General features: G+C 43.0%; 1 protein-coding gene across 2 annotated transcripts in view; it reads right to left on the reverse strand.

Moving 5' to 3' along the window:
• Positions 1–12,204, reverse strand: part of C8H1orf21 (chromosome 8 C1orf21 homolog) — a 104,599-nt gene that overhangs the window by 55,199 nt on the left and 37,196 nt on the right. For both annotated transcript variants that reach the window (XM_035333078.1, XM_035333079.1), the window contains exon 2: positions 10,215–10,420. In XM_035333078.1, the coding sequence (XP_035188969.1) occupies positions 10,215–10,308 (94 nt within the window). In that variant the 5' untranslated portion in view covers positions 10,309–10,420. The remainder of the gene's footprint in view (positions 1–10,214; positions 10,421–12,204) is intronic.

The raw sequence follows: 12,204 nt of genomic DNA on the forward strand, positions 1-12,204 counted from the left end.
CACAGAGAAACCCTCAAATCCGTCAACAGGTTTTCCAGAGCACTTCTCATAGGAGGTTTTCAAAGCCCTTTCTGAACACTAAGCAAAGCCTCAAACTTCTGCCAGGTGGACACTGCCTTCATTTTACAGGTGAAACATTTACATTTCAAAACAAACAAAACAAAAAACCAAAAAAAAACACCTTGGTGATTAAACAACTCAGAGGTCACAGCAGTTCAGAAACAACTGGGCAACGTCCACACACCACAGATTTAATTGTGCTATAGTAACTACTGTAAGCCTTAGGAAAGTTTCTGGGTTCACAATATACTTGGTGAGGAGCAATCCAACTATGAGACACAAGACAAGCACATCGGTAGGTGGCAGTGACAAAACCTGTGTCTTGGGGGAGATGCAGATGCTGTACAGCAATGGAGGTACCGGCTCCTTACAGCCCTCCTGGAGCCTCCACTGTTGCATACCAAAAACCTTCCCTGAACTGAGCGGCCTCAAGACTTCCTTGAAAAAATAGGAATAAAACCATGCAAAATTACACATTTTCTGTCATTGCAAATACATGACAAAGTGTCTTCAGTTTCCTTGTCAATAAAGTGTTGGTTTGTATTTTCTCAAGACGTAATGTCATTCTCAATCAGTCAGCTATTAGACGAGATTGTTTTCCCACAACGTATGGCTTAGAATCTATTTTCACATCCATCCTGGCTTAGAGCTTTCTTCTATTAATAATAGTCTATCATATTCTTACTGCTCATGTACCTCAGAAATAGTATTTGTAAATCCACAGCTATTTAATTTTACTAATTGCATTATGAAAAGGCCAGAATGATTATCCAGGACCAGCCACGTCCTGAAGATTCACAATGAACACCAATGTCTCCTCATCGCTGGTACTTCTGTAAACCAAAAGGGGAGGGGGGACCAATGAAAACTTAATTTATAAAATACAGCACACATTTCCAGATGCAAAAGATACAAAAGTTAATTACATTACTTTATTGCAGGCCATCTGATGAGCTACAAAATTAACCTGTCACAGGGATTAATATTTTATCCTTATTGCAGTGTTCAGAGATAATCTGTTATCTCTGAAAGATGCCCACTCTCCCCAGCAGCATCCACCTTGCAAGGTTTTATCTAAAGCTGCAATCTTGTACCACCACCCAAGGAGGTGCAACCTTCAACAGGTGATGATAACAAAGGGGCCATCCTAAGGAAGCTGCAGTAGCACAAGGGACCAACCGTGCAGTCGCAGGAGACATACAGTCCCACGGACTTGTGTAACACCACATGTGCCAAGTCACAAATCAGCTCTCAGTTCTCAATACCAAGCCACAAGTGCTCTTCCACACCACCTTGTGCTGTTACTGATCTCCTCCCTTGTCCTTACCGGCATCGCTTGCACGTAACCTGCTGGTGAGACTGGAAGCACTGCTCCCATTCGCTGCCCCGATGCCTGCTTCCTTGAAATCAAATTGAAGCAGCTACGTGCCAATAATACATGAGCACACACATTTAGGGGATGCTGGAAGTGCAAATGATTGGGTGGGGAAAAAAAAAGTGTAAGAAAAGGCAGTTTTTAAATAATAGCTAAAAAAATCAAAATAGGAAAATGTGTGCTTAGAGTGCTCATATTAGTCAAACACTTTCATCCTAAAAATATCTCAAGATCCTCCCAATTCCTATAGTTAGAAATTCAATATATATTTCAAGTCAAAAAACAAGAGACAAAATACATGTAATTTCAATGAATACAGCTTAGGAGACTTCCCCAAAATAAACCAAAAAAACTTCCCCCAAGTAGCCCCTCACAGAGCTCCCGCTGGAAGAGTGGAAGGGAAATACAGAATTTAAGTGCACTCACTTAAATTCGGCAGCTTCTGGAGAAACTGAATTTTGACAGCAACTAACCTGTGTCTGTGCATGCTAGAGTACACAAATACTCACCTACTCGTTATCTTTTTCTTGGATTTGGTAGTTATTTCTGTTAGTCAACACTCCTACTATAAAAGTAGGGTCTCAAGTTGCTGAAGTGCATACACATTCATGCAGCTATACCAGGCCTGAGGCTCACCTGGTAAACTGGATGTTTTCCCCCAGACTGGGGTTCTCCTGGACAAATTTCAGTCTCTGTTTTTTATTTTTTTTGTGGCCAAGAATTACAGTGCTTGGAAAATGACAAAAGGAAGGCTGCAAGAACAGTGGCATTTTTGCTGTTATTTTTCTCATTTCTACCTACTGGTAGGCAATAAATCCTAAGAATTTTGTCTTAAAAGATAAAGTAAAAAATAAGTTTGTCTGTAACAGAAAATAAAATGTTTTCCTTCTGCATCAAGGCCGCCAGAAAATGCATTGCAGCTTCTTCCTAGCAAATATTAAAGGTGAATATATGTCCCTATTTATAGTACACTAATGCAATTGTGAAATGCATACACCATGCACTCTGTGTCTATTCAACTTTGACCATACTTTTTGTGGAGCTAAACAGCTTATGGGATGGTTCATTTTCAAGACTAAAACTCTGTCCATGTATCCACAGCTTGCAGAGCCTCACGGGCATTCCTTCAGGTGCTGTGACACTGGCAAGCAGATTGCAGGTCAAAGCTTACATTAAATTAAGAAGTGGGGAAGTTACGACCTGCCTGTGATTCATCCCTCCCCTCAAAATGAGGATAACAACTGTTTCTCCACCTTTTGGTCATCTTCTCTCTTTATATAATAAATCCCTGCCAAAGGTGCTGGGCATGATTACGTGCGTGCCATGCCAATGCCACGGTGCCCAGACTTCAGCCTGGAAACCCAGGCATTGCTGCAAAATAGGTAAGAAATAGTAACTGTACCAGAGAAGGGCTGCATAAGAAGTGAGATACGGCTTTACCCAGTCAGACAATTGCTCACCAGTCATGCCCAGCCCTGACTGACCCCGGTGTCCCATCACAGCAGAAGTTACCTACCACTGGGTCCACAGCCCTGTAGGGTGGGGACAGGTTCCTTAACCCTTCCTGGAGGGGAACCCCACTGCTACCACTAACGTTAGGTTGCACAGGGATTACTGTGCCTGACCAAGGAATGCCTTCGACTGCTGCCAGTATCTTCACTGAAGTGATTTACAGCAGCAGAACGCAGTACAACTAAGCCATTTTCCAAGAGCTGGGTATTTAAGGAGCTACTCTACTGTGACTTCTGAGCCATTTTTTAGCACAGCTGGATCAGGGAAGCTAGAAGCTGAAAACCAACCCTGGCAAAGTATCATCCTGGAGCCTACAGAACCCATTGTCTTGGATCTCACCCTTGAGGACCTCCAGACCACCACTGGTCCACTCACAAGCAAAAACAGAAGGGGGAGGTGTAGGAAAAGGGAGAGCTAGTTCAACCACAGTCATGACCTAAAGCTGTTCAATGCTGTTAGGGCCCTGAGTGTATTTAGGAGGCCACGGCCAGCCTCCCCTAAGATCTCATTTGCACCTTCTGCCCACAGATCCTGGAACCTCATTTTTGGCTCAAGCTGTGGCCTTCAGTACTTGAGCGGTGTGTCTGTCTCCTGTCTTGCCTCTGCTTCTGTCTTCTGGAGGGACCCCAACCCCCCACTGGAGGTACCTTATCTCCTGGACAGACCCTAGCTTGTCCTCAGCCCTGTCTCCAGCCTCGCCTCCTGCTGCTCCTCACTGTGCTCCCCAGCCAGACCCCAGCCCTGCTTCGCTGCCTGAGACTGCCAATGAAACCTGCACCCAGCTCTGCACTGTGCACAAGCTCCATGGGACTTCACCCTGCCAGTGAGGACACTGGGAGCACTGGGGTCACCCTCAACTCCCAGCTCATCAACCCTCGTTGGAGAACCCCACTGCTGCTCCCAGGGAGATGCTGGCCCATTACACCTTCCACAGAAGGCTCTTTATGTATTCTTTACACATTTCTCTCGACCTTTACTTGCTGAAGCAGGATGAAAAGCTTGTTTTGCTACTAGCCATTGTGATAGCCAAAGCCCAGAAGAACTTCTTCCCCACATTGCAAAAAAAAACAGTGCCTATTACAAAAGGGCTATAAAGATGAGCCAGCTTTATTCACAAAAGAAGAAAACACAGAGATTGAATTGATGGGGAAAATGCCTTCTTTGCAAGCGCTGATTGCTGATAGGTCTCTAGAAAAAAATATGATGGCAGGATTTGGTTTTGTTTTGAATTTTTTTTAAGCCTTGTTGCTTCCTTGTAGAAATAAAATAGTAAATTATTGACTTGTTAAGGGTGTTGTCCTAGTTAAACAAATACTCCATAAGTCTAGATAAATGTTATTACATTTCCCCTGAAATATTTTTTTGTTTTATTTTTCTCGCTCACTTCCTGAAACATATGCATTTAATACTGACCCATGTTTACTTAGATAAGAAACCAGACTATAATGAAATCAGGTTTAGAACAGTGTGGATAAAAACAAAGTTGTCGTTAAACTAATAAATACAATTTTATTCAAAAGAGACACTACCTTACCACGTGTTTGGGATTTGTTCTTCAGCAACAGTTCTTTTAAAATTAATAATAAAATTTTTAAAAAGTGAGGAAAAACAGAGTCCAGTGTAATTCTGGAAGGTGCTCACATACTGCAGGGTACCTCAGCCAATACACTCAGCTTCTTTTCCTGGTCTTTCAAACACTTAAGCAAGAACTACTTTACAACACAAGCTGCTGAAATCACAAACAACATGAAAGCTACCCTTTCGAGAGCTCAGCTGGAATTTGAATTTAAGCAATGAAAAACTCCTCCTTTAAAATGCACAGTGATATTTAAAGTTTTGCACCTCTGCCCCCTGAGACCAGGTTTTCAGAGAACGTGCCACTCACCTCCACGCAGTGCAGAATTCAGCGCTGCTGGAGTGAGCACCTGTGGTTGTACCAGAAGTATTTGTTCATGTTTGAAAATGTCTTTAGAAGTTATTGTCTCAAAATATTTACTTTTGTATTAGGACACTGCGTGGTGAGTCCCTTTATGTATAATCACTACCGTTCCTAAAACAAGTAAGGTCTGACATTGCAGAAGCATGTCAGGACAGACAAATTAGCTGCAGCAATTACTCATTGAGGGCTAATCAGCTGATCAAGATAGTCAATAAAATAAACGCTGCCAGGCAGAGTGAGCTGTGGGTTTGTGTGAAGCCTAGTGCAGAAGGACCTCATGATCATGGCATGCATTCATGGCTAAAATGACAGAAGTTATGTTCCTTAAGCTACTTCTTTCCAGGCAGTTTCAGTTCAGTATGGGCAGCCACAGTAAAAGACAGCTTGGCCAGAAAAAAAAAAAAATTTCAATCTCAACTTTACAATTTTTTTCTGACAGTCAAGGGAAAGAAAGAGGTAATAGGGAGGTGTTATTCACCGAAAATGTTTCTAATACATTTTTCTCACTGTAGTTTTTATCTAAAAGCTTCACTACTTAAGAGCTTCCAATGTGTGGAAGACCATCTGCAGAACTGTATGCAGAAGATCTGGATGGAGAAAGACAGGCATGGGAAGTTCTCTCTCATTAATTAAGGACATCTGAGCAGCCTGCTGGGCTCACAGGCCAGCAAACAACAAGTGTCCCAAACAACAATCTGAGACTCAGCTTTGAATAAGATGATGCTTCAAGTCCTGCCAATCAAGGAAAGAGCCTTCAAAACAAACTAATCTTTACAGAAGTTCAGGCACAAGATTTTAGGGGGAAACGATGTGTATTTAGGAAAGGTAAGTCCAGCCTCAAATTTCTCTTCTTGTGTACAGTGGGTATGTTTTACAAGTTTGTTATTTTACCACCTTTCAACACTCCATTCAAACTTAATTATTAAGTCAGAGCTCTGCTGTATGCAGCAGTGGGCAGAGATGCCCACACGGATGAGACAGGGCAGACACGAGGACGGAAACAAGCAAAGCAGAGGTTATCAGGAGTGCGACAAAGCTGTAAAACACACAGGTAGCAAGAAAAAGTTGAAGAAGTCTTTGGGTTTTAAACTGTGGCATAGGTGAACAAGAACCTAAGCAAAGATACCTCCTGCCAGCTCAGTTGGAGCAGCGCCAGAGCAGCACCTCTGGGTGGCTGAGCTGAACTCTTCCATCTGGGGAGAGGTGGGTCACTGCTTTCCTCACACTGCAGACTGCCTGCCACCATTCAGGGCACATGTAGGACAATACCTGCCGTAGTTAAAAATGATGACTTTCTGGCTTGAACTCTAAAATATGACATCTACAGGAGATTTGGGAAGGAGCATCAACGCAGAAGAAAACTGCTGAAGAAGAAAGAAGTGAGGAAGAGCAGAGCAGACATAAGGGCACCCATGTCTGTGAGCAACCTGACATCAGCTCTTGCAGTCCATCACAAATCTCCATGCTGTCCAGCTCTACTGCAAGGGGGGGACCATCATATAAACCAAGAAAGCTGTGAAGGTAACTACACGAGAGCTTGTGAAACAATCAGATACCATGTTCATCAATCAGTTTTTCAATCTCATTATCATACCTCAATGCTAAAGATTTCCTGTTCTTGCAATGTCCCTGTTGTTCTGAGATAAATTGGTTTAAATACTATTGTGCTTTGCACTCAGCTTTATTTAGACTGGTTTAGCAATTGGAGCTGCTGCTAGTAATAGAAATCCTCTCTGGCAATTGCAGCACTGATATTACCAACTTGACTTAAGATTCTTACCTGCCATGTTTACTCTCGCTTCTGCAAAGAGCCCAGGAGCTCCATATAAACATCCGGATTAGACTCCCAGATTAATGAACAGATTCTAAAGTAGTTTTTACCACAACACATCACATTACCAGTTATTTTCTTACACAAAAATCACGTCAGTAATGACTCCTCCCCTAATGAACATCACATGATTTTTTTAAAAAAAGGAGCAAATAAAATCTAATCTACAAGAGATGTTACATTATTAAAACATATCCTGAAATCAACAACGCTCAAAGCTCTATCATGACATTTTGTTTTTATGTATTGCTCTGGAAATCAGCTTTGAAGTAAAATGATGAATAAATGAAGACTTATTATTACTATCCTTATTAGAGGGATTTTAAAGTCATTAGAGACCAACAAGGCATAATAATCGTATTATATTCAATCTTCTCTAGAACATCTCCTTTGATAGGCCTGCTAACTCAATTATTTAAATATACATTACAACAAAATGCAGGGTGCCTTCTACAGTTTGGGATGAAACAGAAATTTTAATGTTTTGTTTGCAGTTAACCAGAATTTGTTCTTACAGAATTCATGGGTCTCGTGGTGCGTTTCTCAGTTTAAACATGAGGGATTCAAACGTACCGTGAACAACTGGCTCAATGTGTCTCCTCAATTGAAAAGAATGTTAAAAGCTGGGGAAGAAATAAGGCACTGGAGCATAATCATAACCTGCAGTGACTTTTGGAAGTCTACAAAAAGCCCTCACGGAAGTCTTGATCTCTCCAATAGTCATGAGACTTGGCTACAACCAACCACCGGCAGTGAAAAAAGGAAAAGGCACTTAGAGGCTCTGAGGAAGAGCAAAAACTGTAAACTGCACCACTCCGAGGCAACCCTCATAACTGCGAGCACCTTCCCCCCTCACCTGCCATCTCTATTTCTTTTACTTTGCTGACTCCTACCACAAAACTACTTTTCTTACCAACTGACTCTAATTAATTCCCTTTCTATTACCTTCTTGTTCCATCTGATTTCTCTACCACTCACCTCGGTCTTGCTTAGTTGTTCTGCAGTTAAAATTCAATCCCTACAGGCTGTAGAGATGCTCTGCTCTTGGCCACTGGCTGGATGAGACACTTCTGTCCCTTCCAAGCAGTAAGCAAGGAAACATTTGGTAGATCTTGGCACCTGGCAGTGGATGGGGAAAAGCACGATGGAAGTATTGCAGTGTTCTCTACCCTTTGTTGACTCTCTGCATCCTCCCATATATCTGGGAACTTATTCTGCTAAGCTCTATCATCCTAGCTACAATCACCTGTTCAAATCCAGCACGACTACGCTCTCTCCTTGCAGGGAGTTGGTTGTGAGAGCCATCTGACACAGCACTGAGTGACTTCCTCCTTGATGACTTACAGAATAACTGCAGATATGTTACATGGAATTCAGGTCTCACGACAGGGAAGTTTAATAGAAAATGAAGCAGGCAGAATACTCTGGGCTGTCAGACCTACCTTATACCAAGCAATGCAATTAGCCACTACAATTTCCAGCATGGAAGAAGGGGGATAAGGAACAGTACTGTCTCCTACAATAAATCTCTAGGCATTTGGCCAGTCCAGAAGATGGTTAACAAGTATGATAAATACAATCTTAAGGCGTAATTTTCTTGCCTCTATCTTTACATCAAGAATCCTGTTCAGGAACTATGCAAGGCATGATAAACATGAAACATGCTGCTTCCAGCCGGGCATCTAAGCTTCCTGGTGATCATTTATAGGTCCCAAAAGGATAGCAGTAAAGCCAGGCACCTCCAGCTCACCTTTCTCATCCACCCAATTCCTGAGCTGGAGTCTGTCCCTCAGCAGCAAGGAAGAAACGCAGCTTCTGTGCCCACTCTGGTTGCCTCAACAAATCAACGAGTCCTAGACACCAATGCTAAGTAAACTCTGCTGGAAGAGGATCCGCCGCTCAGCTGGATCTTTAACTATCACAAACTGCGTACCTGAACTAAAACATGTACCAGAAAATAGATGACTGCAGGGAGTATTTCTGGTATTGGCAGATTTCTGTAAAATAGGGAAGATTAACAGTCCTCAGAAGGATCCCAGAACAACTACATGATACCGCTGACACCAGTCCAGCTCTGCGAAGTGGCAATTCTTTAAAATCCCTTCAGTCTTCTTGATTTTCTGCCTCCAGAAGTTAGTTTAGGTTTCTTGTCATTAAAGTTAGGATCTTTTGGCAGTTTAAAATTACTGATAATGATGCTGAGACACATAATACCAGAACTGCTCCATTGCTAAGTATTAGCTAAAATATCAACTCAAATTCCTTTCAGAAACTAAGAGAGCTTTTTTGTTCATGACAGCACTTAAAGCCTGTTTTAAATAAAACTAACATACTGAACTCAGTTCCAAAACTGGCATCTTTCAGGCTCATGAAGGAGCACACGTGGGAAAATAGCATGCAGTTTAGGCTTGAAGCTTCCTGAACAATTTGTTTCTCTTCAGAATAATACTTCAGGTATTCTTACTTTGGGATCAGTTGCTGGAAGCAAGCCAGCCCCCAAAAAGGTTGAAAAAGTAAAATATCATTGCTTTTGAAATTAAGGGGAGGTATTTTTTGCTGCTAGATGTGTCATACCCACTTCTGCACAAACAATTGCTATAAAAAAAACACCAGAGAAGAGAAGTTTGGCATACTGGGTAGCAATGCACCTATTTTAAGAACAGAACCAAGTTGCTGTAGTCACAGTAAGGAGTTTTCAGATAAATATCTGAGCAGAACTAGAACTCTCATTTCTGAATAATCTTCCAGACAGTTCCTAATATTTTAAAAACTACATTACTATTTAGATCGTTATCTAAAAACTACTTAGCCTGTACTATCAGAATCTGGATAAATAATCCTGCAGTTGACCATCCATTTATCTACAGACGACTTTTCCTTTCCCGATACATAAGCGCCTGTGGTAAGACCCTGACTAGAGAGCTCTGCCCACACAGTGCCGGGCAGTTTCCGTGCTACGCTCCAAGCCTCGCAGTACCACTGACTCCTTCTCAGAAGGGTATTTCCAGTCTCACTGTACCTTCAAACCTTGTTTGCTACAGGATTCCAGCATTAGTGTTATATTGCTTTACAGAACAATAGTACTAGGGAATTCTCTTTCTTACTATTTTTTTTCCCTTTTTTTTTTTTTTTTTTTTTGCTTTACTTTGTTTTTAGTAAATGAGTCAAGCATTTTGGCATCTAATGACAAATATATACACACTGACACATATATAAACATAGGGGGCTTGTGCAATTGGCTGTCTTTGAACTATCCTAGTACTTGAGAAGTTAAAGACAGGGCAGTACGTCACTCAGAAGGTTAATCTGCCACTAAGGATTTCACCCCAACCTCTATTTCAGCTATCTGTGGCACTATTCCTTGAAGGGTCCAAGTACATTATTATTGTGATTTAGTCTAACATTTCCCTTTCTATTTTGTGAAAGGTTAAGACTCCCAAAAATACCTTCCAGACCATTTGTGATGTTGGAGAAAGGTAAAATCCCACACCACTTACCACCAAACACATCGCCGTTCTGATAGTTTTTCCCCTTCTGAGTTTCCTCTTCATTTTGAACAGTAGAAACATGCTTGGCTGACGCACAGCCCATAGCTTCATTCAGACAGCTCCAGCTGGACTGAACCACAAATCATGTCTAGAGACGCATGCTCATTGTTTTAAAAATAATCCACCTTCCTGCGTGGTTGTCAAGAGACTTTTACCTAAAAGACAGCATAAGAGAGAAAAATATTGAACTACACTTATCGACAACAGGGAACCGCTAAATGCAGTGCTTCAAGAAAGCAAAATAACGGGGTTTGAGGAGTACGAAAGCACAGGCTGTCTTCATTCTCTTACATTTTTAAAATATATTCAGTAATATCTATCAGTACCATATGGGTGGAGTCAATCCTGAAGTCCCTTCCAGCCCTTCTCTCTAACCTGGTGCTAGAAGAAAGCAAGCCCCACACAGACATGTTTCCCACCCACCCAGCTATTCCCACAGAGTGCTTTTCTTTTTTTTTTATTTTTTGGAAGAAGATGATGAGAAACTGGCAATATCTGCTTCTCCTACCCCTTTAAACAATCTACCCATTAAGCCAGATTCCTAAGAAAGTGTTTTGGTGATTAAGAGCTGCTAATTGCAAGTGTTCAGTGAAAATAACCCCCTAAATCAATTAAAGATCTTATGTTAATAGATGTGAAAGAGGAGAGCCAGCTGTATTATCTTTTTCCTATGTGTTCATTACTCTACCAGATCTGTAAAACCTCTGCCGCTCAGAAAGGCAGCAATGCCCATTTTAAGACAGAATAATGCTCCCTGAAGAACCCAGATGTCACATAAAATAAAAGGGAGGAGAAAAAAAGCTAGTTTACAGCTGCTCCGACACACCCAGTCCCCGTTCCCTGCAGCCAGCCCTCCACGCACATTGCTCTGTGACAGCATCCTGCCTCTCATCCTTTTCTTTCCACCGTTCCTCCCAGATAGATGCCCTGAGCACAACCTTCCCGTTCTCCCATCCTTCTCTCCTCCCTCAGCTCCGAGTGCTCAGCGGCACCCCGCTGGCATCCGTGGGAGGGAGTGAGCAGACCTCCTTGAGCTGCCTCCCTGCCTGCAAGAAATGTTATGTATTGTTTTGCCCTAGAAGGTTACGTATGTTTTTTCAGCGAAAACCTAGGTTTCACAGGAGAAGCCAGGATTAGGCTAGGGAAGCTCTCTGCTTGCTCAGGCAGTGGCCGAGGCCCTTCTCCAAGCTGCCTGCAGCCTGCTTGGCAGAGGCACAGACAGAGCCACGGCCCTGCTAAGAGCCAGCTAGCTCTCAGCATCGCTCCGCGTGTCCCCGAGCAGTCAGTGTGTGGCGCGGGCTGTCAAACTGCGCTGCCACGTGTGGGATTTGAGCTGCTGCTGAGGAGGAGGTGCATGCAGGTGTGGGAGACGGAGGAGAAACAGCAGACTGGGAAGGGGAACAGCTACCTGATCAGTGAAGCCACATGCAGTGCTTGGTTTCTTAGATGATGCAAATTTACTTGAAGAAGATAGTTTTTAAGGGAGCAGCTACACATCACGCTGTAAAGCCAGCGCCTCTACCAGGGAGCATCAGCACGGAGTTACCAAGGCACTCCTTCAGCCAGCCAGGTCCCACGTCCTCTGCCTGTTCCCCCCATGCACTGACACCCACCAGGGCCAGCAGCCGCTTGGCGACAGAAACCACGCGCACTGCATCACGCGGTGCTGCGCTGGGCTGGGGAGGGGATGGCTGGGGGGGCTCCATAAGCAACAAGCATGCAGAGAATTAAAGAGCACGGAGCAAGCTGCAGTGCTGTGTAGGCAGCTCAGTTACAGCAGGGATTATTCAGCTCCAGGGCTTTGCCTCTGCAAAAGGGCAGATAAGGAAAAACAAAGAAAAATGTTAGAAAAGGGTTTGCCTTCATCACTGATTAGTGCCCGGGAGGGCGATGGCCCTGTCACCCACGACCAGTTGCTGCAGAAGAGAAAGGGAACAAA

This window comes from Oxyura jamaicensis, chromosome 8, assembly GCF_011077185.1.
Source record: "Oxyura jamaicensis isolate SHBP4307 breed ruddy duck chromosome 8, BPBGC_Ojam_1.0, whole genome shotgun sequence".
In the NCBI taxonomy this organism is placed as follows: Eukaryota; Metazoa; Chordata; class Aves; order Anseriformes; family Anatidae; genus Oxyura; species Oxyura jamaicensis.